Here is a 27,527-nt window from a genome sequence, read left to right as displayed (position 1 = left end):
AGATAGAGAAGCCAATAACAACTAGCTGCCTTTTCTTAATTTACCAGTAGTCTGATAGTATTAACTATGGAAAAATATTGCTATTAAAAAAACATCACCAAATTCTTCACAGGGATGTTGAAACATGAGCTATGAAGAAGACTCATGCCTCAGTCATTTCTCTAGAAGTTATCACATTATCAAAAACTAGACCTTCACTTCATCAACATGATCATCTTAAATTGGTGTTAATGACGTTCCACTTTTCATGAACTCAGGCACATTTTGCACTTCATAAAAGCTTCCAGAGTCATATGAGCCATGGTGTGTACCCCCAGACTTAGTTGCTGTTATTTTCAAACAGAAGTTCTTGCTATAATATTTCCCAGTTATACATATTGTTGTTAAATGAAGTGTGTGAGAGGAGGAAAAAGGGAAGGGGGAGCCATGGAAGAAGACCACATATATATAATGGAAGGTAAGTAGACAGGCACATAAGCAAGATCAAAAATACTGCTGAATTTTCAGACAATGCCCTTTATCAAACCTAACTAACACAAGAAACAAAACACGCATGCACAGCTACATTATCCCGGCCAACTACATTGAACCGGTAGTGCAACTTAACTGGGGTCAGGGGTTGTATGGAATGAGGTGAGTGAAAAGGAAAAGGAGGAAAAGGAAGAAGGAAAAGAAGGGGTGCAGGGTGGCTGTGACCTGGGAAGGAGGGACTACAAGGGAATGGGATAGTAATGTGGCGCCAGTGAGTTCGCCCTGGCACTGGCAGTAGAAGTTGAGTGTGGAGCACAATGAGGTGGAGGACTGGATTATCAAGGGGGAACAGAACAGAAGCAGAGGAAGAGCATGCAGGATAAAGTGTGCAAGTAGATCGAAGGGGTGGATTTGGGAGATGCGGATAGGGGTGGTGGTGGATGTGGGACAGAGGTTATGAGAGTTGAGGCCAGTTGGAACGTGGTGCTTAATGCTAAGCACCCAACGACCACATAAAATTTCACTCCTGCCACAGACATATCCTATCCTCTCAGAGGCAGGGCCACATATGAAAGCAGTCACGTCATATACAAGCTTTGCTGTGTTGGTAACCTATGCCATCAGGATACCCCTCCCCAAAACCAGCTTCTCTGAATTAAATAAAAGAGAATTGTTCTTCCAATACATTCTTTGTTCCTGCAATCCTCTTAGCCTCCTCTTACCCATCTCCACTCCCATCCCCGGCCACCACTTCACCTTGTACTCTACATTTGTTCTTTCCTCTCCATGGTCTCCCCCTCACTGTGTGTGGCACACATACACATATTTGCACCTGCCTGTACCAGGGTGAACTCACTAGGTCCACATTCCTATCATATTCCGCAGCTGCCTCTCCTTCCCAGCCTTCAGCTATTTCTCCTTGCAGCATTCCCTCCCCTAGACCACCTCATTCTCCCTCACTCACTATTAATGTTAACTAACAAATACTTTAACAAAAATTACTATATCACAAAATGGAAACATATCAACAAGAATGTCCAACCAGAATCCAAGAAGAATGCTGTGATGTCTTTTAAACAGATATTGTACATGAACAATAGCCTAAAAATAAGTCCTCAGAGCCTCACGTAAATTACATGAAACAGACATGAAATGCATTTACTAATGGTGGTGATAACCATTTGTTATAACCATTTTTAAACATCAAACAGACATAATTGAACAGTTAACATCCAATAACAAAAACGTCATGACAATTAACAAAAGTTAAGAGCACAAAACATTTGATGTTTATATACCTGTACTCATTTCTTTCATTACTGATCACGGGTGCATCAATACTATCCACTCTCCTTGTTGGCATTTCATTTATAGTTTCATTGCTTTCATTTACACCCACATGTCCTCTCTCAGTATTATTCGTGTGTACATTACCAGCGCCTCCAGGAGTAACAGTCTCTTGAGCTCCATCAAACAATGTCAACCGTTCCAATGGCTTAGGCAATGAATCAATCAAACCATTGACATCAGCCAAAGGTTTAACATGGTTTTTTGATTGAAGAAGTTTCTGCAAAGCTTCATCGGACAAATCAACAGCAGCAGCAGGCCCAGACTCTGGTCTTTCAGGCAGTTTGTCTGTAATTTGAAACACCACTTTCAGTACAGTACATAAAATAAAATTTAAAAAACAAATCAATGACAACACAGAAAACCTATAACAGCCCCCACCACACTCTTCCCCACTCCCTACACACACAAGGGGGTGGTAGGAGGGAGAGAGAGAAAGGGGAGGTGGAGGGGGAGGAAAGAAAATCTTACTGTTGGGTGGTGGTAGTGAGAAGGAGATGTGAGATTACGTGCATATCTCTTTGAGATGGTTACCAGGTAACTAGTATTTTTAAACCAAGTTGAGGGCTCAGTGACATCAGCTTTGATTTAAGCTCTTTGAAGAAGGATCTCTAGGGTGAAGAATATATTACTCTTTGAGTCATACAATTAGCCGTAGACGGAGCATTCTGTGCAATATGTTAATGCATAACTTGGAGAATTCCTCAAGGCAGAAGTATGTTTCCATATGATCTCACCGATGCATTGCCCCTTACATGGCCACATCATATGTGGCATGGGTTAGAACTGAATGTTTCTGGTAAGAGACTACTCACATGGTTATTTTACCAGAAACATACTATCTCATCTCAGCAGCATTTTTTCCCACATCACAGTGACTTCCAATGAGGTCCAAGACTTTTTAGGACAAATTCATCTCAAATAAAAAAAAATGCTGTAGAATTAATGTAATTACAGCTGAAAAAGCTAACAGCAAAACAAAATACTGCAGTGTGGAAAAAGGCTAGATCTTGAATAACTCTCATTCAGTGTCTTTGATGAAAAGATCGGCTGCACCATTAATAAAAAGGGTTAAGTTATAACACTAAACAATGGAAACTCTAGGTTGCAATATCAACACTATTAGGAAAAGGATAGATTTCTATTCACTGTAAAGATGACTCTGAGTTGCATACAGGCACAATGGAAAAACTTTTACACATTTAGCTTTCAGGCAAGGCCTTCTTCAGAAAAGGAAATACACAAACACAAACAAGCAAGCAAGCAAGCAATGTGCTGCTTTCATCCAAAGTAACAGTTGCATTCCAGGCTGAGCTGTCACAGAAGATGGTCATGTGTGCATGACATGTGCTTGCTTGTGTGAATGTGTGAAAGAGAGAGAGAGAGAGAGAGAGAGAGAGAGAGAGAGAGAGAGAGAGTGTGTGTGTGTGTGTGTGTGTGTGTGTGTGTGTGTGTGTGTGTGTGTGTTTTGTCTTTTCTGAAGAAGGCTTTGGCCAAAAGTTAAAATTTAAGTCTTTTTGTTGTGCCTGTTTGCAACTCTAAGTATCATCTTATATGGTGAATAACAGTCTATCCTTTCCCTAACATTGTTATCTTTTAGTACCCATACAGCAAAATTAAATGACAAGTGGAATGTCAGAATATATGTTGTGCTTGCAAGAACATGACATGGAAATTACTGAAATTGAACAGATATATAAGTCAACCACATCATCTTTACCTAGAAGAGCTTCAAGTGATATATGTATAATTTAACCAAACTGGATATAAAAAAGGAAAATGCCGTATCTGTCAACAGGTAACTTCCTTTTCTCCTGATACCTCATCAAACCTGAAGAGACGTCCAGAAGTACCTCTGGGCTGGTGCGGATCATGAAGTCTCCTTCCATGAAATAAAAGTGAGTCTCAGTCTCTATCCAACATAGCAATTGTCATTTGGTTCCCCATTAGATCCTGATTTATTTTCTTTTGTAACGCCATCACATGCAATCTATTTTCATTTGCAACAAGACATAAGTAAATCTGTCAAAGTTATAATTAAATACAATTATGACATTAAAGACACAACATTTAAAAAAATCATAAATGTGTTTTGTCCAAATTATGATTCACAAATTTGAAAATTCTATCAAACACTCTAATGCCCAGTCATTTGATCAAATTAAAACATTTAGACCAGTGCAAAGCAACAACAGCAGGATAACTATAAATAATATTACTTTATATGTACTCACGGCAAATGAGAAGACTCTACTGAAGTCATACTTTCTAGAGGGCTTCCAGTCTGAAGGAAGACTCAATTGCAAAATATATTTCGAACTGGGTAACAGTGCTTCAACAATGAAATAGGCTGTCATGCTTTCGAACCTATGGTGTCACCGCCAGACACCACATTTGCTAGGTGGTAGCCTTTAAAACGGCCGCGGTCTGTTAGTATACGTCGGACCCGCGTGTCGCCACTATCAGTGATTGCAGACAGAGCGCCGCCACATGGCAGGTCTAGCCTAGAGACTCCCTAGCATTCGCCTAGTTGTACAGCCAACTTTGCTAGCAATGATTCACTGTCTACATCCGTTCTCATTAGCCGAGATGACAGTTTAGCTTAGCCTACAGCTATGTCATTTGCTAAGACCTAGCAAGGCGCCATATTCAGTTACTATATTCTGAACAGATAATATTGTGAATCATGTACCGTCAAGAGTGACGTTCATCATTAATGGGTTAAAGTTAAGTATCAAACTAATTATGTCCGCTTTCTGAATTCTCATTCCTTGTCATGTTCCAGACCTCATGTCAGTGTAGTTCTTCCCTCTTCACGCCTGCCTGCGTGAGCTAAAACGCCTGCCTTTCCACCTCCTCTCATAACACGGTGTTGGCTCTTCTGCCAACACAACAGAACCTCCCACATGTTCTATGATTTGCACTTCCTTTAAATTTTGTTGTGTAACACACAATATGAAAAGTCAATACAGACAACTTGATGAAGTCAAAAGAGTAGTTATGTTTTTCAAAGAGTGTTGATTTGCCGTCGACTTGCTAAAATACAAGGATTTATTTATTTTTTTAAGATCAATCAGCAACCAATAACAGGCATAACTTGTGCAAATGCTTCATTTTGGGAGGATTTTGCTGATACCAAATGTCAGCTCCAACAAAGCCACGGCCCTGGACCAACAGTGATTGTTGAACTAGACCTACAGTGTCACACTGACTGCAAATGACAACTGTAGATAATTTTTGAAAGTAGAAAATTAGTTTCAATAATATTGTAGTTTTCATATTATATATTGTTTCCAGTAAAACTATGAAAAATAGCAAGAATGAGTTTTATTGTTATAATTTCACAACTTGATAAAAAAAAAATATTCAGAATTTTGTTGAGATATTTTTTTATTTTTACTGAAGACGAAATGCACGACTTTTCAGAAATCTGAAAACTGCAACAGATGTAATGGAAAACTGTTAATCCTCTTTTTGAAATAAAATATAAACTCAGATACAGTGACTGTGAATTAAAAAGACACGGCAACTTCCTTTCATCTGCTTTACTAAGCAAAAGGAGAGTGATGAGTGATGACAAAGAGTTAATTCATTCCAGTGAGACAGTAGCTTTGATCCAGCCCCTTAAAAGAACGGTTCTGCCCACGTCTAGTTGTAACCTATCCCTGATAACTTTCTGTCTGTACATGTTGCAAACAGTAAAGGAACTGACAAGAAATTTGGAAAAGGAATTATAAGTTCACAGAGAAGAAATAAAAATTTTGAGTTCTGCCAATGATATTTAATTCTATCAGATGGCAAAGGACTTGGAAAAGCAGTTGAACGGAATGGCTAGTGTCTTGAAAAGAGTTTATACGATGAACATCAACACAAGTAAATTGAGGATACTGGAATGCAGTCAAATTAAATCAGGTGGAGAATTATATTACAAAATGAGACTCTAAAAGTGATAGTTGCGTTTAGCTATTTGAACAGAAAATAACTGATAATCGTCGAATAGAGAGGGTATAAAAGGAAGACTAGCAATAACAAATAAAGCATTTCCGAAAAACAGGAATTTATTAACATCTAACATAAATTTGAGTGTTTGAAACTCTTTTCTGAAGATATTTGTTTGGAGTATAGCCTTGTATGGAAATGAAAAGTGGACAATAATCAGTTCACAAAATATAAGAATAGAAGTTATTATATTAGGTGCTTTAGAAGAATGTTTAATATAAGATGGGTAAAGCAAATAACAAATGAGGATGTAATGAATCACATAAGGGAGAAAAGAAATTTATGCCACAACTTGACTAAATGAAGGGATCAGCTGATAGGACACATCCTGAGGCATCAACAAATAGTCAATTTGGTAGTGGAAGGAAGACCAGGTGTGTAAAAATTATAGATGGCATGAATACAGCAAGACAGTTCAAATGGATGTAGATTGCGACAGTTATGCACAAATGAAGAGACTTGCACAGGATAGACTAGCAGGAGAGCTGCAGCAAACCCCTCTTTGCAATGGAGACCACCACCACCAACAACAACAACAACAACAACAACAACAAGCTTGATATTTGTGTGTTTGATGCTCATTGCTTGATTACATCTGCTCAGGAACGAACTGATCTGACTGTTGCACAGGCCTGAGATATCGCACATTTTGAGCCTTGACAGCAGAATCTTATGAACCAGCATGTCAAGAGCTTCCATCAACAGGTCAATAAATACTTCTGCTGATCCCGTCTCATGTCAGTCAGGCTTAGTATAAACTTTAAGCACTCGTAAATGGCAGTTGTTGTTGACCTCTTTTTTCTGAAGCTCTATTTTTCTTTACAAAGGATTTTGTTTTCAGTTATAAATTCCATAAGTTTCTCATACATAAATTTTCCAATATTTTTGAAATGCAAGAGGAAATTATGATGAGGCTATAGTTATTTACATTATCTCACCTGTCTATTTTCTTGACATACAGGGATTGGACAAAAATATGGAAACACCAAAAATACATGTTATCATGTATACTACAAAACAGGAAACCCACTGGCATTCAAAACAGATTCCAGTCATCTTGAAATGGGCAAATACACATCCTGTATAGTTTTTGAGGGAATCTTATACTATTCCTCCTGCACCCTTCATTCCAAAGCAGACCACAAAAGCTTAATAATATTGAGATCTGAAGACTGTGGTGGCTCACAAAACCAGTAATGGATGATGCAAGCTGTGTGAATAGGGGGCCTGTCATTTTGGAAAACATCACTACCACTGGGGAACAAACATTGTGCTATGGGATGGACCTGATTAGCCCAAATAGTCACATAATCCTTGACAGTAACGTGACCTTGCAGAGTAACCATTGAGTCCTTGGAATACCACAATACGGCTGCCCAAATTGACACTCAATCCCCATCATGTTTCACTCACTGGAAGTAAACTCGGCCCGGAACTGGAAATGACTTTCTTCCATTGCTACATAGTCTCAGCTTGCCCCGCAATTCCTTGCTTATGGAGCTCCTTCTATGTTGTTTTGATGCTGACAGAGTTCACAAGTGTGACTTTCAGTATCACAGTAGCTTTAGCAGATGCCATCCTCTTGTTTTTTGTCACAATCCTCTTCAATGAGAATCTGTCATGATCATTTAACAAGCACTTCCATCCACGTTGTGACTTAGCAGATGACGTTTTTCCACTTCCCTTGTATGCAGCATAAATCTTCAATACGTTGCCCAAGCAGTTTAGCTCCTTTGGTTATGGAAGCACACACCACATGAGCACGAACAATTTGCCCCTATTCAAATTCATTTACCTCAAACATAATGCATTCCCAAGTTCACAGAACACAGTTCTGACCATGACTGAGACTTTTAACATATGGACGACATTGCACAGGTACAGTTCATGGTCCAATGCAACAGTGCGACCTCCATTTATGTTCAAGTAAGCATTTCTCACAGTGTTTCCATACTTCTGTCCAACCCCTGTAGAGTGATACGGTTGATAGTGTAAATACAATGCTTGCCTTAGTTCAAGCCAAAACAGACCTTTCAATAAATCACCAGCGACAAATTCTGCAGCTCTGTACAGTTCAGCTTTAACCAAAAGTTCTAGCAGGAATGCTAAATTTGGTCTAATCCTTCCACTAGTGCTCCACTCCTCCAAAAAGATTTCTGCACAAGGTCGCTTCTGCAGATTTGCATGATGTTCAATCAGTCTGTATAAAGAAACAAGAGAAGACATAACTTCATGCCTGTTATGCATAAAAAAGTATAAGATCAGTAAAAGCACTGACAAAAGCATTACTCCGCTTAAGCGAAAATAAAGTAAAAATACCAACAAACTACACATAATAAAAATGAAAGACTCAATGTTATGTAACAACATTATGAAAAAGACAGTTGCTATTCACCATATACTGGAGATACTGAGTCAAAGATAGGTACAACAAAAAGACTGTCAGAAAGTGAGCTTTCGGACAACAAGGCCTTCATCAGAAATTGACAAAATACACACACACACACACACACACACACACACACACACACACATGAATACAGTCTCTGTATATGTGTGTGTGTAATTCTGACGAAGGCCTTGTTGGCCGAAAGCTCACTTTCTGACAGTCTTTTTGCTGCATCTATCAGTGACTCAGCATCTCCGCTATATAGTGTGTAGCAACTATCCTTTTGACAACATTGAAGTCAGTGAATAAATTTTCAACAACCACTTTTAGGACCATTTTGGTCACATGAATGGCGTCTACATTTTCTGTCTCACTCTGAAATTATTAGTGTGATACAAGCAAAAATTAGATACCAAAGATATGGTGCAAGTGAAAATGGTTTTCCTTTCTCATTTATTGTCTTCATAACATCTATCACATCATTCCCCCCCCCCCCCCCCCACACACACACACAAACTTTGCCTGCAGTTCTAGTATGTCATATGTCAACTTTGTACGAAAATATACCTCCAATAATGAGCCATTCTTTAATTACTATAACAGATTTCTGCACACCTGGTATACATTACAAAACTTTGTGTACACAAAATGGCTACAATTTTCACTCTCTTAGTCATGATGAAAACACTTTGAGACAAAGTAAGTGTCATTTTCCCTGAAAGAATTCTCTTCTGAAGTGATCCTCATGATTGGCTGCATGCAGCCTTCGTAGTGATTGGTGTTTCTGGCTCCAGACAGCACATCTGCTAGAGGCCATTTCGTTTCCACTAGAAGTTGGGAAAAAGGTGAGTCTTATGGTGATCCATACAGTTGGGCAAAAGTAATACAACTGAAGTGCCACCAGTTTACCTGAGGTTGTTAGTTAATATTTACCATCTTTGCAATTTTGTTGGTAAGTAAACATCACTATTCCTTGTAAGACACAAAATTCCACCATTGTGCCACTTTGTGGTTCCTGAAACATGTACAGGAATACAATTACAGAGCACTGGTGGTGTAAAATTCATAATCTCAGTAACCAAGAGCTTATCAAACATATGTTCAGCCAAAAGTGACCAGTCTGAGACTGGAAGCTTCCTGGTCAGCCTGCAGTGGCAGGATATGAGAAGCAGACCATTCATAACGACCGATGTGTGATAATCTGTGACATAACACATGCGGCAGGGTGTTCATAAGGAACCACTTACATCATCATCTGTGAGCTGCAGAAGTTGCATAGTTCTGCATGTTGACTAAGGAACATAAAATGAACAGAATGGGTCTGTCTTTGCAGCACTTCATTTGTTACTGTGAGGAAAAAGAGGACTTCTTGACAGTAACTGTTACAAGGAATAAGTCTTGGTTGACTATTTTCAACCAGAAACCTAGTGCAAGTCTGGGTCAGGTGACAGAGGATGTAGGTTCACTTTGCAAAGACTTCACAATGGAAGACACCTTGGTAATAGTGGGTGGGGTGGGCAACAGCATAGACAGGAACCCTAATTATTCAATTGAGAGTGAGCTGGTAAATATAGCTTCGGCAACGAGACATACTGGTGTTGGGCTTGTGTGTGTTTTGAGGCACCGTAAGCATCATCATTTAAACTCTTTTGTGGAATGGTTGCTTGGATCAGATATGGGGTCTCGTAGCAGTGTGGTTCCTGTTGATTCTATCAGTGGGTGGGACTATACTAGGCATGGCCTTCACCTCAACAGGAAAGGAAAGGGAAAACTGTCTGGGCTAATAGCAAATAACTTAAAGGGAGGGGGGGGGGGGGGGGGCACTTTCACAAGTGGTAAAGTACCAGTGGTTACAAGTGATGGATCAGAAGTTTTTTTAGGGTAGGGAGGGCAGAAACAAAAGATGTTCAGAGAAAAGCTGAAAATGACATTCACATTGATAAAACAGGCAGCCAGAAAGCAAATTTTAATATACACAATTCAAGCAGACAGCCTCTGATTGAAACTAGAGATACTCAAAAATTGGCAGAAAATTAGGTTCATTCAGTTGTAATTCAGCCAGTGCACAAAATCAATTATCGTTACTGCATCACAATATCTGAGGACTAAAGGAAAGCTTAATGAGTTGCTTATTTGTATTGAAGAATTAGAGTTGAGAAAACCAGTTGATATAATCTGCCTCTCTGAGCATCACGTGACCACTGGTATAGATACATTAAATGTTACAGGATTCAAGTTAGCTTCTTAATTCTGTAGAGAAAATATGGAGAAAGAAGTAGTTGCCACATTTGTCAAAACCTGTTTTGATTTCAAGAATATTGATATTAATAAGTTTTGCTGAGAGCAGCACTTAGAAGCTTGTGCAACAGAAGTAGTATTTCATAATAAGTCCCTTATAATAGTAGGTATATACATATCACCTTCAGGAAATTTTAACCTCTTCATAAAAAAATCTGGAAGCTCTACTGTCCCATCTCATGGTAAAGAAAAAGGAAATAGTGCTTGCTGGTGATTTTATCGCGGATTTATTGAAAAGCTCTGTCAGTGAACAACTATTGCAGCCAGTAACACTATCATTCAATTTAGTTCCTACTGTGAACTTTTCTACTAGGATATGTAAATGCTCTGAAACTGCTATTGATAATATCTTTGTAAACAAAACAAGGGGAAAAAGTCGTATCACAAAACCAATAGTAAATGGGCTGTCTGATCATGACATTCAGCATCGTGTGTAAATTTTTAAACTTGTCGCGGTTAAAAATCTATTAAATCTCAGTACAGGAGAGTAATAAATAAGTCAAAAATTGAGAAATTCAGGAAATTGCTCAAAGACATGAACTGCATGGATGTTCACAATACTTCTGACTCAAATGGAAAATACAAAGCATTCATTAATAAAGTTACCTTCACTTTTGAAAATTGTTTTCCCCTAAAGGTAACTCATATCACACATAAGTCAGAAAACAAACCATGGATTACACAAGGAATAAAGATGTCTTGTGGGACAAAAAGGAGACTGTAACTACTATCTAGGAAAAGCTCTGAAGTTAGAATTGTAATGCATTACAAAGAATATGGGAAAATATTGGAGCAAGTAATCCAGAAATTGTAGCAGCTTTATTACGAGAAAAAGATAATTACATCAGGCAACAAAATAAAAACTGTATGGGATATAGTGAAGACAGGCAGGTGGGACCAAGAAGGATGAGGATCAGATACCTCTAAAACTAAATTAGACTTTGGTAACAAGTACATGTAGTGTTGCAAACCTCTTAAACAAGAACTTCATTTCTGTTACTGACAGCTTGGGGTTATCAGGTTTGGTGAACAGTGCAATGGAGTATCTGAGACCAGCCTTTAAAAAAAAAAAAAAAATCAGTTAAAGGGAAATGACACTCACTGTCTCCCAAAGAAGTAGCATCCATAATAAAACCCTTAAAATCGAAGTATTCCAGTGGGTATGATAATATATCAATGAAGTTAATCAAAGAGTGCTCATGCGAGTTGAGGTCTATCTTAAGTTATTTGTGTAATCAATCTCTTATCAGCAGAACATTTCCATATTGGCTAAAATATGCTGAAGTTAAGTCTCTTTATATAAGAAGGGGAATAAAGAGATACCATAAAACTATTGACCAATTTCACTTTTGCCAGCTTTCTCAAAAATATTTGAAAAAGTTGTGTTCAAGTGTCTCCTTAAGCATCTGACTGCAAATAATATATTGTCCAAGTCACAGTCTGGATTTCTTAAGGGTTCTGATATAGAGAATGCTATTTACACTTACAGTGAGAATGTGCTTAATTCATTAGATAATACATTTAGAGGCTACTGGCATTTTCTGTGACCAGTCAAAAGCCTTTGATTGTGAACCACACATTCTCTTAAGTCAATTAGAATATTATGGTGTCATCGGCAATGCTGTGAAATGGTTCGAATCTTATCTATCTAACAGGAAACAAAGGGTGTCATTGCAAAATACCTGTGCAGTAAACAGTCAGTCTTCATCTGACTGGGAATTAATTACGTGTGGCGTTCCTCAAGGTTCCATCTTGGGTCCATTGCTTTATCTTGTGTACATTAATGACCTCTCGTCTGTTACATTGCCGTATGCTAAGTTTTTTTTTGTTTGCAGATGATACAAACATTGCAATAAGTAGCAAGTCAAATGCAGATTTAGAAATAGCTGCTAATCTTATTTTCAATGACATTAATAAATGGTTTAAAGCTAATTCACTGTCATTAAACTTTGAGAATGCAGTTCAGAACCTGTAAGAGATTTCCTTCCAGCTAGTGTATTACATATGAAGACATGCAGATCGAAGAGGTTCACAGTGTTAAATTTCTGGGATTACAACTCGATAATAAATTCAGGTGGGATGAGCATACCACAGAATTGCTGAAGTGTCTAAACAAGTCTGTATTTGCAGTGATAATGATGTTAGAGGTACGAGATATAAATATAAAAAACTTGTATACTTTGCTTACTTTAAGGTCTATTATGTCATATGGGATCATATTCTGGGACAGCTCATCAAACCGAGCAAAAGTTTTTAGGGTGCAAAAGCAAGTGAGAAGAATCATTTGTGGCGTAAATTCAAGGACATCATGTAGAAACCTGTTCAAGGAACTTTGTATTCTAACCATTGCTTCTCAGTATATTTATTCCTTGATGAAGTTTGTTGCAAGTAATACATCTCTATTTCCAACCAATAGCTCAATACATAGTATCAATACTAGGAATAAGAAAAATCTATATAAAGACCTAAAATCACTTCCGTTGGTCCAAAAACAAGGGCCAGTATTCAGGAACACACATTTTCAATTTCCAGCAACCATCAAAAACTTGGTTTCAGATAAAGCACAGTTTAAACAGAGTTTGAAAAACTTTTTGATAGGCAACTCCTTCTACCCTATAGATCAATATCTTAACAGAGACTGTTAAGCCAGCTTAAGTAAAAATGTCTGTTAGATTTCAGTTTTGACAGCACTTGATCACAACAATCAAGATTAGGTATTTTGTGCATGATAAATTTATTGATAGTGCATAACAATGTTTCATTCTGACAGCACGTTAATTATGTAAATATTAGCTGATTATCAGCTGTTCCAGTTGACTGCACTGTATTCACCTATTTCGACAATCTCCTGACAAATGATCAGGGTAGTAAGTATTATAGTCAAATTTTTATGTTTTTATGTTATACTCTCTGACATGTTACACACCCACAAGAATCATCTCATTTTTTGGGTCTATGGAATGAAAACTGAATCTAATATAATCACTAAAGATTATCCATCGAATGGAAACATTCCACCTCCTCAGCAACAAGGAAGTACAAGACCATTCTGTCATGGTGGTCACACCCACTGTGTTTTGGGACATACAAGGGATCATACTGATGAAATGCTAGCCTCACAGTGAGGCTGTGAATGCCACATCACATTGCACCACTCTGTGGGAACTCTAACAACTCATTCACTACAAAAAACATGGCCTCCTGACAAAGGGAATGATTCTTCTGGATGACAATGCCCATCATCAAACAGTCAGACAAATGCAGGAGCTGTTACAAACATTTCATCTGGAACACTTGGAACACCCACCCTACTGTCTTGACTTGCCCCATCCCCTTCCCCCACTTAATTTCACCTTTTCGTGCCCCTCAAATCTAAAATGATCAGGCAACGTGATGGTCTATCAATTAGAAATAATCTTATTATTTTGAACAATGGAAAATCCAGGATGGAATGTAACAATACCAGAGAAGGAAAGTTGCTACTCACCATACAGCGGAGATGCTGAGTCGCAATACGCACAACAAAAAGATTCACACAATTGTAGCTTTCGGCCATTAAGGCCTTTGTCAGCAGTAGACATACATACACAGTTCTTTGACACTGCAGATGTGTGTGCAAGTTGCATTTGCACGAGTGTGTGTGTGCATGTGTATATGTATGTCTACCGCTGACAAAGGCCTTAATGGCCGAAAGCTACAATTGTGTGAATCTTTTTGTTGCGCCTGTCACGACTCAGCATCTCTGCTGTATGGTAAGTAGCAACTTTCCTTCTCTGGTATTGTCTTATTATTTTGAGATACTTTATTACTGTCTAATGTCAGGCTTACCATATCTCTGGGGATATCATTTCATGACACTATCAAAAATGTTTCCTACTCCTACTGAAATGACAGAACAGGTACCTGCCATATCAAAAGAACAGGTGGGTCCCTCTCATCCAGAGGTCTGAATGGCCTGCCCTTACTCCTAACGTGCCTTCTCTTTCCAACATGAGGACGGAACTAACAGTTCCGAAAGAAAGAATAGTTTCTTATACTTATGTACGTACCTATTGTCGGTACTAAGAATTTTGCTTCCTGAAGTAAGTCCTGGCCAGCTATTCTGTATCTAATTTTAGACAACACATACCTTGCCAGTGAATAAGCGTGGCTATAACAGTAGTATAAAATTAATATGATCTGCGCGGCACTTACAGTTTAACGATTTTATAACTTAAATTCACTTGGTCATTTTCCAAATCCAAAGTCATCTTCTTTGACACTTAACTCCACCTCACTGGAGCCCATATCCAAGCCCGAGTCCAAATAAAATCAACCAATACCAAAGCTTGACAGCTGCCACCTCTTTCATATAAAATGCAAAAGAATCTATTCCATCATCAAATCTCTCAACACTATCAACAATCCCTCCCGGACTTTCCTCTCCTGCAACTACCCCATAGGCCTTATCCACAAACCAATCTCCAAGGCAGTACCTTTTCACACCCTACAATCACATGGCTTGAACTTCCAAACAAAACTTTGGTGCATTGCTGCCTCCCCCCTTTCCCTGATATCCTACCCACACCATTCACTGATGTCTTCTGTAACATCAGTAACATCATTCACAGACCACTAACATTACACTGCAATTAATCCTGCTGTAAAATCTGCCCCCAAGAACCCACTTGCTGCCACCTGCTCTGGCGCCATGTTTGGACGTACAGGGTGAATATGTAGTGAAATAAATTTCAGTAAGTTACATTGATTATTCTTCCTCAGGGGACACTGCCTTCAGTAGCACTGTCCATGCGGGCGAGGAGGTTTGCGTGCTCTGGATCCTGAGGGCTATGCCGGCGGTAGCTTAGCTACCAGCAGGGCCACCCATGCCAGATTGGCTGAGAGGGAGGAGCCAGATGAAGTGTGTCCCACAATGGCCCACTGGTCCTTTTCACCTATACCAAGCTTATCCTTACCCTGGCCTTTTCCTGCCATCTAAAATCTACTCTTAGGTGTAGGGAAGCCAGCCACCCTAAGGGAGTAAACCCTTAAAAGAAAATCGGGCAACTCTGGAGGCTCTTAGGTGGCAGCCCCACCACCAGACTAGGGAGCTGTGGGCCAATCACCGGCACTCCCAAAAACAAATGATTAAAGAGACAGCAGAAAAGAACAGCCAGACGGACTCAAATATGACGACCTTTGGCATGAAAAGGACAACGAAAATAAGTTTCTGGAATACTAGAACATTGAGAGAAGCCAGAAAACTGAAACATGTTATAAAGGAGATGATGAGTTACAGGTTGGACATTCTCAGACTTAGTGAGGTGTGATGGATAGATTTTGGAGAAATCCAAACACAAGATGGATACACCTTTTTATACTCTGGAACCGCTGGAGACGATGCAGAGCACAGAAATGGAGTTGGACTTTTGTTAATCAAAGGAGCAAAAAAGAGCCTTACGGAATGGAAAGCAGTTTCAGAAATACTACTGACAGCATATTTTAAGACAAACATTCGAAATGTCACAGTCATCCAATGCTATGCTCCTACAGAAACCTCAGATACTGAACAGAAAAAAAGAGTTTTACCTCTCCTTAAGTGACACCATTAAAAGTACCAGTAAGAGAGACATCTTGATTATTATGGGAGACGTAAATGCAAAAGTCGGAAAGAACAATGAAGGCCTAGAGCATGTAAAGGGAGTCCATGGAATCAGAGAAATGAATGACAATGGGGATATGTTTTCAAATTTCTGTGCCAGTCACGATTTGGTTATTGAAGGTACATTACTCCCACACAAGAATTGCCATAACGTTACATGGGTATCACCTGGTCACAGAACGGAAAACCAAATTGATCATATAGTGCTAAGCAAAAAATTTAGAAAGTCACTGATGAACATGAGAAATAAACGTAGGGCTGATGTTGGCAGTGATCACCACCTTATTGTTGCAAATTTTAGACTAAAAATCATTGCTACAAATAGAAAGTTTGAACAACAGAACAAAAAATATGATGTGGGAAAACTTAGAATAACAGCAAAACAAGAAGCTTTCTGTGTTGAGCTAAGGAACTGCTACGAGGCACTCCAAGAAGCACAGGAAAATGATGAAAACAATGTTGATGATACATGGACTCAGATGAAGGACATCTACTGCAATGTGAGCAAACAGGTCCTTGGCTTTAAAAACCATTTGAAGAAAGATTGGATCATACATGGAATTTGATCAGCTGTAGGAAGGAGATTCAGGCAAGATTAAATATGAGTAAAACAAGACAGCAGAAAACTCGAATGCAAGCTGAGTAAGCAGCTACTGACTCTCATATAAAGAGGAGTGTGAGGAATGATAAGAGAAAGTGGATGGATGAGCAAGCTCTGAGAGGAGAGAGAGCTGCAGCAATGGGTGGCACAAAAGAACCGTACCGCATCACTAGAATGTTGTCCAAAAAAGGTATCAACAAGAACAGACCTGTGAAAGGCAAGGAGGGTCGACTGTTGATGACGGAAGAAGACCAACTTAGAAGATGGAGAGAACATTTTTCTGAAGTCTTAAACAGAGTGCAACCTGAAGAGAGGGAGAGGCAATGGAATTTTTCAGATGCCAGTCACAGAATCAATGTAAGCACACCAACTAAGACTGAAATTAAAATAGCTCTCAAACAGATAAAGAACGGGAAGGTTCCAGGAATGGATAATATTGCACCTGAGGTGTTAAAAGCAGACACTGACACCACCATAAATCTACCGCATCCATTGTTTGAGAAGATATGGTCAGAAGAGAAAATACCAGAGGATTGGAAAGAAGGGCTGATTATTAAGTTGCCAAAGAAAGGGGATACTACCAACAGTAATAACTGGCGAGGCATCACCCTCCTATCTGTACCAAGTAAAGTACTCTATAGACTGATGCTAAATCATATCAAGGACTCAGTCGAGGCACAACTGAGAAAAAAGCAAGTTGAGTGTACAGAGCACAGAAGTTGTGTCAATCTCATCAACACATTGGATATAATACTTGAGCAGAGTGCAGCATGGCAGAACACACTCTACCTTACATTTATTGATTTTGAAAAGGCATTTGACTCTTAATAGGCTAGTTATGTGGCATGCCTTGGAAGAGTATGGTATACCATCAAAGATAATCAATATTATTAAAGCCATGTATGATGGATATGAACGTAGGGTGCTACACAATGCCCAACTTACTGAATCTATCCAAACAAATGCTGGGGTGAGGCAGGGATGTATTCTGTCACCTACCTTATTCTTGTTGGTACTGGACAGTGTAATGAAAAGAGTTGTTGAGGGTAGGAGAAGAGATATTCAGTGGGGAATGCAAGACAGGCTTGAAAACCTCGACTTTGCTGACGATATCTGTCTGCTCTCACAAAGATTGCGCAACAAAGAAGAAAAGTTGGAAAGACTGAAAGAGGAAGCAGAAATTGCAGGTCTTACAATATATGTTCAGAAAACTAAGGAAATGAGAATGCGATCTAAAAAACAAGCAAAGCTAACAGTGTATGGAAAAGAATTGGAACAAGTAGACTCTTGTATATCTAGGCAGTACCGTCTGTAAAGATGGAGGGACCGAGGAGGATGTAAAGAGTCAGATATGGAAGGCAAATGGAGCCTTTGTACAACTGTACCCTGTCTGCCATAACAAGAACATCTCGAGACAAACCAAGCTGCGCTTGTTCAATAACAACATAAAGTCAGTCCTCCTGTATAGTTGCGAAACATGGAAGGTAACAAACATGACTGTGAACCAGCTGCAAGTCTTCATAAACTGGCGTCTTCGGCAAATTATAAATGTGAGGTGGCCAGATGTTATATCAAATGATGAATTGTGGGAGATGACGAACCAGCAATCAATCTGTGAACAAATAAAGGAAAGAAAATGGAGGTTGATTGGTCACATAATACGCAAACAACAAGGAGCTGTTGAAAAGGCAGCACTGGATTGGAACCCACAAGGTACACTTAGACGTGCCCGCCCAAAAAATATATGGAAATTAACAGTGGAAGAAGACGCTCTGAAAGCTGGTAAAACATGGAGTGAAATGAAATGTTTGTCTGCCAACAGAAACAGATGGAAGGTCTTTACTGCTGCCCTATGGAACAACAGGACATAAGCAAAGTCACATTGACTATTATTGCCTCAATCCAGTTGTGTAACAACATGCTGACTGCAAGGTATGTATCACCAAATGCCTATTATGAAAAAAATAGATGCCTATTATGAAAAAAACAGCCATGCAGACTCTATATTCTACTGATAATCAAAACACCACAGCCCTATAAAAACATATTTTTACCTCTGCATAAAAAGTTCTCGGTTTACTTGCCGCGCAGATTCGGATAAAATCCCGAGTTTCAATGACTACCTCCATCATCTTTGTCAGAGGTAAAACTGTCAGTTTTACCCCTGACGAAGATGATGGAGGTAATCATCGAAAGCTCGGGATTTTATTCAAATTTGATGCAGGAAGTAAACTGAGAACTTTTTATGCAAGGACTCCATCACGAAAGACTTCATAGTCATATTTTTACCTCTGGCTGCAAGCATGAGGAGATGGGAGCTTGCCCTGCAACATATCCTTTTATCCCAAAATCCTCCTCAAGTTAACCTCCGTTAACATACTAACATATAATCCCCGTCCATTGTTTTCAATAATTATGATCATGTTATTTTTATTTATTATGTCTTATTTAATTATTTTCTTTACTGTTTGTTGCTTCTTTGCCTTTTTTCTCACCTCCCCCACACAAGTCACATTTTCTTCTTAGTTCTTACTTGCCCTATTAATTTCATTTTTCATCCTTTTATTCCATCTTTACTTCTCACTCTGTTCTCATAATCACCGGATTGAAGCTGGCACAGTGTGTGCCAAGATACTTGCTCTGACCTCCTACTCTCTCTGATATCTCTTCCTCCTCCATTTTCCCAATCCTTCTCATCCAAAAGATAGTGTGCTTTCTGGTACTTTTGTAAGTATCTATTGGCACTGGCCAGCCATACTGTCTCATAATTTTAGCGAACTTATACCTACTTAATCAGTGGGTAAAAATGCCAAAACATTAGGCAGCAATACACAAGCGTACAGACAGTGGTAGTATCGTGTACGCAAGGTATAAAAGAGCAGTGCATTGGCAGAGTTGTCATTTGTACGAGGTGATTCATGTGAAAAGATTTCTGAAATGATTATAGCCACATGACATGAATTAACAGACTTTTACCACAAAATGGTAGTCATATAATGTATACATTGAAGAGCCAAAGGAACTGGTACACCTCCCTAGTGTCGTGCAACGCCCACTTGAGCACACAGAAGTGCTGCAACATGATGGGGCGTGGACTCGATTAATGCCTGAAGTAGTGCTGGAGGGAACTGACACCACGAATCCTGCAGGGCTGTCCATAAATCATAAGAGTACGAGTGAGTGGAGTTCTCTTCTGAACAGCACTTTGTAAGGCATACCACATATCCTCAATAATGTTCATGTCTGGGGAGTTTGGTGGCCAGCAAAAGTGTTTAAACTCAGATGAGTGTTTCTGAAGCCATTCAGGATGTGTGGGGTGTTGCTTTGTCCTGCTGGAATTGCTCAAGTCCATCAAAATGCACAATGGACCTGAATGGATGCAGGTGATCAGACAAGATGTTTACATATGTGTCACCTGTCGGAGTTTTTATTTATTTATTTATTTATTTATATACTTGTTCCATAGATCTGTACATGTGAGCAAGTCACTCAGATGTGGAACGTGTCAATGTACATAATAAAATACATAGAATAAAGACATTGTTATAGTATTAATAACAGTGCACAAAAGTCATACTTATTAGCTTAAAAACTAGTCAACATAAATGTGAAGATAGCAGTTTCATATTCAGGGCATTATTGCATCTATTTTAACCTTGAACAGTAATCAAAACTTCCCACTTTGGGATTAAAAGTGACCCAAAAATGGAAATGAGAAAAACAGGAATTTTTACATTAGGGCATTATTACGTTAGTTTAACAGTAAACAGTGTCAAAAAATTTAAAAACATCTTTCCAATCTGGGTTTTACTTATTTCTCTGAAAGAATTCCTCTAGTGAATAAAGTGAGGTCTCAGGTAAATAATTTTTCAAGCTACATTTAAATACTGATGTACTACTCCTTATACTTTTGATGCTGTTGGGTAGGGAATTGAAAATTTTCGTTCCAGTGTACTTTACCCCTTTCTAAATAAGTGTCAAGTTCTTTAACTCACAGTGGAAATCCTCTTTTCTTCTGGTGTTATGTTCATGATGTAGGCAATTCATTTCATACAGAGTGGGGTTATTTATTATGAAGCACATCAGTGAATATATGTACTGAGATGTTGCTGTCAGTATTTCAAGTCATTTAAAAAGATTTCGACATGAGGTTCGTGGGGGTACACCACAAATGATTCTTAATGCTCTTTTTTGTGCTGTGAGGATTTTCTTTGCGGCAGGTGTATTGCCCCAGAAGAGGATGCCATAACACATGACTGAATGAAAATAGCCAAAGTAAGCTGACTTTGAGATGGTAATGTCATTGAAGCGTGACAAAATTCGTAAAGCAAACGTTGCCGACGTCAGCCGTTTTAGTGTTTGTAGAACGTGATGTTCCCAGTTCAGCTTACTGTCCACGTATACGTCTAGGAATTTTGATAAGTACACTTGCTTTATCATCTGATCATTCTGTGTGATAACTATTTCTTTTGGGTTTTTGTGGGTTGTCTGGAACTGGATAAAATTGGTTTTTTTCAGGTTTATTGAAAGGGAGTTAATACTAAACCAACCCAGAACTTCTTTAAGGATATCATTGACCTCGGATTCTAAGTCAGTAGTTGACACATTATCCACCACAATGCTCGTATCATCAGCGAACATTGTAAATTTACACTTCTTATTGATGGATAAAGGCAGGTCATTAACATATATGAGGAACAGCAAGGGCCCAAGCACTGATCCCTGTGGCACTCCATGCTGCACAATTCCCCACTCAGAGTCCACTATATATTGTGATACACTATCTGAAACATCTAGAATAATCTTCTGCATCCTATTTTCGAGGTACGATTTTAACCAGTTCCCTACAGGTCCTGTAATTCCATAATTACAGGCCTTCTTGAAGAGTATCTGGTGATCTACACAGTCAAACGCCTTTGATAGGTCGGATAAGACACCAATTGGCAGCCTCTTGCTGTTTATAGACTCTAGAACATCATTTGTGAATGAGAAAACTGCGTTATCTATTGAAACTCCCTTTTGAAAACCAAACTGCTGACTGTTAATGATGTTCAGGTCACCAAGGTGTGCCACAATCCTGTTGTACAGAGCTTTTTCCAGGACTTTTGAAAATGTTGTTAATAGAGAGAGAGGGCAGTAGTTTGACACATTTGTAGCATCCCCTGCTTTGTACAGGGGCCTGACAACAGAGTATTTCATTCTGTCTGGAAACACTCCTTGTTGCATGGATGTGTTGCAGATGTGAGGCAAAACTTTGGTCACTTCACTACAGCAAGCCTTCAACAGCTTGCTTGAAATATCGTCGATACCAGCAGAATGTTTATTTTTCAAAGACTGTATGATTTTTTTGATTTCATTGGCAGTAATGGGAAGCACACTTATTTGACTGAAAGGTTCTGGAAAATTATTTTTCATTATACAGGCAGCTTTATCTACAGAACCATGGCAACCTATCTGTGATGGGACAGTTAAAAAATGTTGGTTAAAGATTTCAGCAATTTCCTCACTATTAGTTATCTCTGAGTTGTCAACAGTTAAAACAATATTTTTGTCTTTGGTGTAGTTTACAGTCCCTGTTTCTCTCTTTATCACATTCCAGATTGTTTTAATTTTATTATCTAGGCATGTTATGGGCCCCGTATCACTGCAACTGCACATGCCCCACACCTTTACAGAGCCTCCACCAGCTTGAACAGCTCCCTGCTGACGTGCAGGATCCATGGGTTCATGAAATTGTCTCCATACCCCTCCATTCACTCGATACAATTTGAAATGAGAGTTGTCCAACCAGGCAATGTGTTTCCAGTCATCCACAGTCCAATGTCAGTAATGACAGATTCAGGTGAGGCATAAACCTTTGTGTTGTGCAGTCATCAAGGATATACGAGTGGGCTTTCAGCTTTGAGAGCCCATATCGAGGATGTTTAGTTGAAGGGTTCACACGCTGACATTTGTTGATGGCCCAGCATTGAAATCTGCAGCAGTCTGTGAAAGGGTTTTATTTCTGTCATGTTGAACGATTCTCTTCAGTTGTCATTGGTCCCATTCTTGCAGAATCATTTTCAGGCTATAGCAATGTCTGAGTTTTTATGTTTTACCCGATTTCTGATATTCATGGTACACTTGTGAAAGGTTTGTAAGGGAAAATCCCCACTTCCCCTCAGAGATGCTGAGTCCCATCACTCGTGCACCAACTATTGCACCACACTCAAACTCATCTAAATCTTGATAACCTGCCGTTGTAGCAGCAGTAACTGATCTAACAACTGCGCCAGACACTTGTCTTATATAGGCACTGCCGAATGCACCCCCGTATTCTGCTGTTTACATTATCTCTCTATTTGAATATGCATGCCTATACCAGTTTCTTTGGCACTTCAGTGTGTCCTAACACATGTGTTATGACAGTATGGCAAAATTTGGCGTTAATGGGCTATGGCAGCAGATGAATGACGTGAGTGCCTTTGCTAACTGCACGACATTGCCTGCAGTGCCTCTCCTGGGCTTGTGACCATATCAGTTGGACTCTAGATGACTGGAAAACCATGGCCCGGTCAGATGAGCACCAATTTCGATAGGTAAGAGCTGATGGCTGGGTTCAAGTTTAATGAAGACCCCATGCAGCCATGGACCAAATCTGTCAACAACAAGGCACTGTGCAAGCTGGCGGTGGCTCCATAATGGTGTGGGCTGTGTTTACATGGAATGGACTACATCCTCTGGTACAAATGAACTGACTACTGACTGGAAATTGTTATGTTAGCCTACCTTGAGACCTTCTGCAGCCATTCATGGACCATATTCCCAAACAACAATGGAATTTTTATGGATGACAATGCATCATGTTACCAGGTCACAATTGTTTGCGGCTGGTTTGAAGAACATTCTGGACAATTCAAATGGATGACTTGGCCACCCAGATCGACTAACATAAATCACGCCAAAAATCATTTATGGGACATAATCGAGAGGTCAGTTTGTGCATGAGCTCCTGGACTGGTAATACTGTCCCAGTTATGGATGGCTATAGAGGCATCATGGCTCAATATTTATTCAGGGGACTTCCAACAACTTGTTGAGTCAACGCCACACTGAGTTCCTGCACTACATCAGGCAAAAGAAGGTCTGACACAATATTAGGATGTCTCCCATGATTTTTGTTACTTCAGTGTAAAATAATCTTACAACAGTACTGACATAAGACACTGTAGAGTGTCAAAGGACAGTAATATCGGAAACAAAGTAAAGCAGAAATGCATACCCAGCATGAAATAAATAGACGTGGAGGGAGGGAGGGAGGGAGGGAGGGAGGGAGGGAGGGAGGGAGGGAGGGAGGAAGGGAGGGAGGGAGGGTAAACAAGAAAGCAGCGGCTCAGTACTAACTGCCAAAAAGCATGGCCATAATCTTTAGATTCCTTACCTGCAACTTCTGACTGAGCAAGGCATTGAGAGCTAAGCAATAAAGAAAGAGGATAGGGGATTCATATGTAAGAACTCTATGCTGACACACAGCAGACTGGCAACAAAGAGTTATCTCATATCCTCAAAACAATTACTGACATAAAATAGTACTAAGATTACAACTGCCTTGGTGGCATTAAAGAAATGAGGCTGATTAATAATGGCACCTGTAAGATATAATAAGAAGAAAAACAAAGACGAGCAAATAAATGAACTTGGACCAATAATAAGAGAACAGGAGGTAACAAAAAAGAAATACTGAAGGTTTTCAAAAAATACCTTGACTTTATGATACCATATTAGTTTTCTTTTCTGAGGCAAGGAGTTCATGGAACAGGAACAAATATCTGTTGTTATTTCACTGAACTCTCTGATTTACAAAGTTTCTATAATGTTTTTAATAAAATTGAAAATAAAACTGACATAAATAAATGCTTTCTTATATGGAAGTGTACATGAAGAATCCTTGCAAAGAGATTGAAATTCCTGAACTTCCAGTCATCTCCTTTCCACAATAAAAAGACTTAAATAGATGAATCAGTTATACCATTTGCTGTGCAATAAATTACTCACTTTACATGTTCCACTTTGTATTTCATCTCAGATGTATCAGATCCAGTTTTAGGAATAATGGCCATGAGCTGCTTCCATGCTTCACCATATTCGAGTATCTGAACAAGACGAAATAAAGCTTGAGGAGGCAACTTTCTGATTTCCAGTTCAGCAGGTAGAGATCTGAAATAAAAGATACGGCCATTCTTTACTTATTTATTTATTCATTTGAGGAAACAATTTAATTTTTGGCTATGTGGACAATAGCTAAAAGATCAGTTCAACTAACATCTTCCTAAATATCCACAGTTGTCAGAAAGTTAAATGTACAAGAGCTGTAGACAATACTGTCAACACCATCACGTGATCTTGACTTACTTTCAATGTACTAATATTGTCTTTTGGTTTGCCATTGCACTTAAACATTCCTGGAAGTGCTTTGGTTCATCAATGTGCCCGTGACTGTTGTAGTAATGAGACAATCCATCATCACAATGAAGATTACAATCTTACAAAAACCACAAACTGTCCCCAACATCACAGTTGGTGTATGTGGGCAGTAGGTGCAAATGAGCCAGGGTACATAGAACAGGTGTTTCTATTCTCATGACAAGGTACGTTGTTCACAGGAGTGGACGAAAATAAAATTTACTGATAAAGGTGAAAGGGTAGTAAAGAATAAATTATCATTAGCACAAAAATGACTATTGAATTTAATAATAGTTTTGTGAATTCAGTGCCAAAGAAAGCAATGCAAAGGGAACTGCATAAACAAACTTTTGAGAGTAGAAATGCTGTTTTCAAACTTATGTAAACTGAAGTAATGAAAAGCTTTTGTAAACTGAAGTAATGAAAAGCAGCAGCTTCAGTGGTGTAAGGAGCTCTAAATCTCAACCACTGACTGAAGTAAACCTTTCTTGTAGTTGTCTGGTTCTAGTTTTAGGTTGTTACTCATTTAAAGATTAAAAGCAGTCTTGATCACAACTTTTTATTTTTATTGGAGTGACCGGTTTCGATTCTATTTAAGAACCATCTTCAGACTCCACAACGGTAGGTGGACTCCGTGAAGTAAGTTGTGCCGACTTTTGACGCTGAAGCAGTTATTCCATGCGAAACCGGTCACTCCAATAAAAATAAAAAGTTGCGATCAAAACTGTTTTTAATCTTTAAATTTTTATTTTAAAAGATCGCTGATAATGTTTTCAAAAATTTTACTCATTGTTAACTTGTTTACATATCTGTTCCCTAATGCAAACATGTTTGTTTATGAAGAACACAATCTTGAACAGAATTACCTCCTCAATGGCAACCAGCATGTTTTTCGACAACATCGATCATGTGATACCCAACTTGCACTTTTCTCGCATGACATACTGAAAGCTTTGCATCAAGGCACCCAAGTAGATGCAATAGTTCTTGATTTCCACAAAACATTTGACTCAGTACTGCACCTATGTTTATTGTTGAAAGTACTATCATATGAGGTACTGAGTGAAATTTGTGACAGACAATATTAATAGTAAAATCAGGCTTTTTGCAGATGATGCAGTTATCTATATCTATATCTAAGAAAAGCTGCATAAATATTCAGACAGATCTTGATAAGAATTCAACATGATGCAGAGATTGGCAACTCGCTCTAAATGTTCAGAAATATAAAATTTTGCACTTCACAAAATGAAAAAACATAGTATCTTATGACTATTATATTAATGAGACACTGCTGGAAGTGGCCAACTCATGTAAGTACCTGGGTGTGACACATTGTAGGGATATGAAATGGAATGATCACATAGGTACAGTCATAGATAAAGCAGGTGGTAGACTTCAGTTTATTGGTAGAATACTGGGGAAGAGCAATCAGTCTATGAAAGAGATTGCTTACAAATTACTCATGCGACCCATCCTAGAATATTGCTCAAGTGTGTGGGACCCCTAACGGATAAGATTAACTGGGGATATGGAACATATACAGAGAAGGGCAGCACGAATGGTCACAGGTTTGTTTCATCCATGGGAGAGTCACAGAGATACTGAAGGAATTGAAATGGCAGACTCTAGAAGACAGATGTAAACTATCTTGAGAAAGTCTATTAACAAAATTTCAAGAACCAGCTTTAAATGATTACTCTAGGGATATACTACAGCCCCCTACATATCGCTCACACAGGGATCACGAGGATAAGGTTAGAATAATTACTGCATGCACTGAGGCATACAAACAATCGTTCTTCCCACGCTCCATACGTGACTGGAACAAGAAAAAACCCTAATAACTGGTACAATGGGATGTACCCTCTGCCATGCACCTCATGGTGGTTTGCAGAGTATAGATATAGAAGTAGCTGTACATTAATTACAAAATCTGGAAGTCTTCTTAAGATGGCAGAACCAGGTGGGAGTTTGATAGTGATTTGGCCAGACATATAGTGATTTTCGGTGGATACATAGTCACAATGGAAGGAAAGGTAACTGGTACAGTCTTTCAAGATTTTTGATGACTTTTTAATCAAATGCATTGTTCCAAAAGGGAACAGCATATTTCCAGATGATTAAGCACCAGCTGACACAGAAATGTTGTTGAATGGTTTAAAAATATGAAAATGAAATGACATTTCCCCTGGTCACAGCAACCACCAGGTAAGTGTGTTATTAAGCTACTGTGGCTATAGTAGTGAAATTAAGGACTTATTACTCTCATCTAACATTTCTTAAGGAATTAAAATGTTTCCTCTGCAGCGAATGCTGTAAAATCGCATCATCTCTGT

General features: G+C 38.9%; 1 protein-coding gene across 2 annotated transcripts in view; it reads right to left on the bottom strand.

Moving 5' to 3' along the window:
- The window catches only part of LOC126457181 (interleukin-1 receptor-associated kinase 4-like), a 127,055-nt gene that overhangs the window by 82,836 nt on the left and 16,692 nt on the right, over positions 1-27,527 (bottom strand). For both annotated transcript variants that reach the window (XM_050093267.1, XM_050093268.1), the window contains exons 2-4: positions 24,781-24,942; positions 7,848-8,017; positions 1,770-2,106 (exon numbers count right to left, since the gene is read on the bottom strand). In XM_050093267.1, the coding sequence (XP_049949224.1) occupies positions 1,770-2,106; positions 7,848-8,017; positions 24,781-24,942 (669 nt within the window). The remainder of the gene's footprint in view (positions 1-1,769; positions 2,107-7,847; positions 8,018-24,780; positions 24,943-27,527) is intronic.

The sequence above is a fragment of the Schistocerca serialis genome, chromosome 2 (genome assembly GCF_023864345.2).
Source record: "Schistocerca serialis cubense isolate TAMUIC-IGC-003099 chromosome 2, iqSchSeri2.2, whole genome shotgun sequence".
In the NCBI taxonomy this organism is placed as follows: domain Eukaryota; kingdom Metazoa; phylum Arthropoda; class Insecta; order Orthoptera; family Acrididae; genus Schistocerca; species Schistocerca serialis.
The sequence above is the reverse complement of the archived record's forward strand: the minus strand, read 5'-3'. Positions and strand labels throughout refer to the sequence as shown.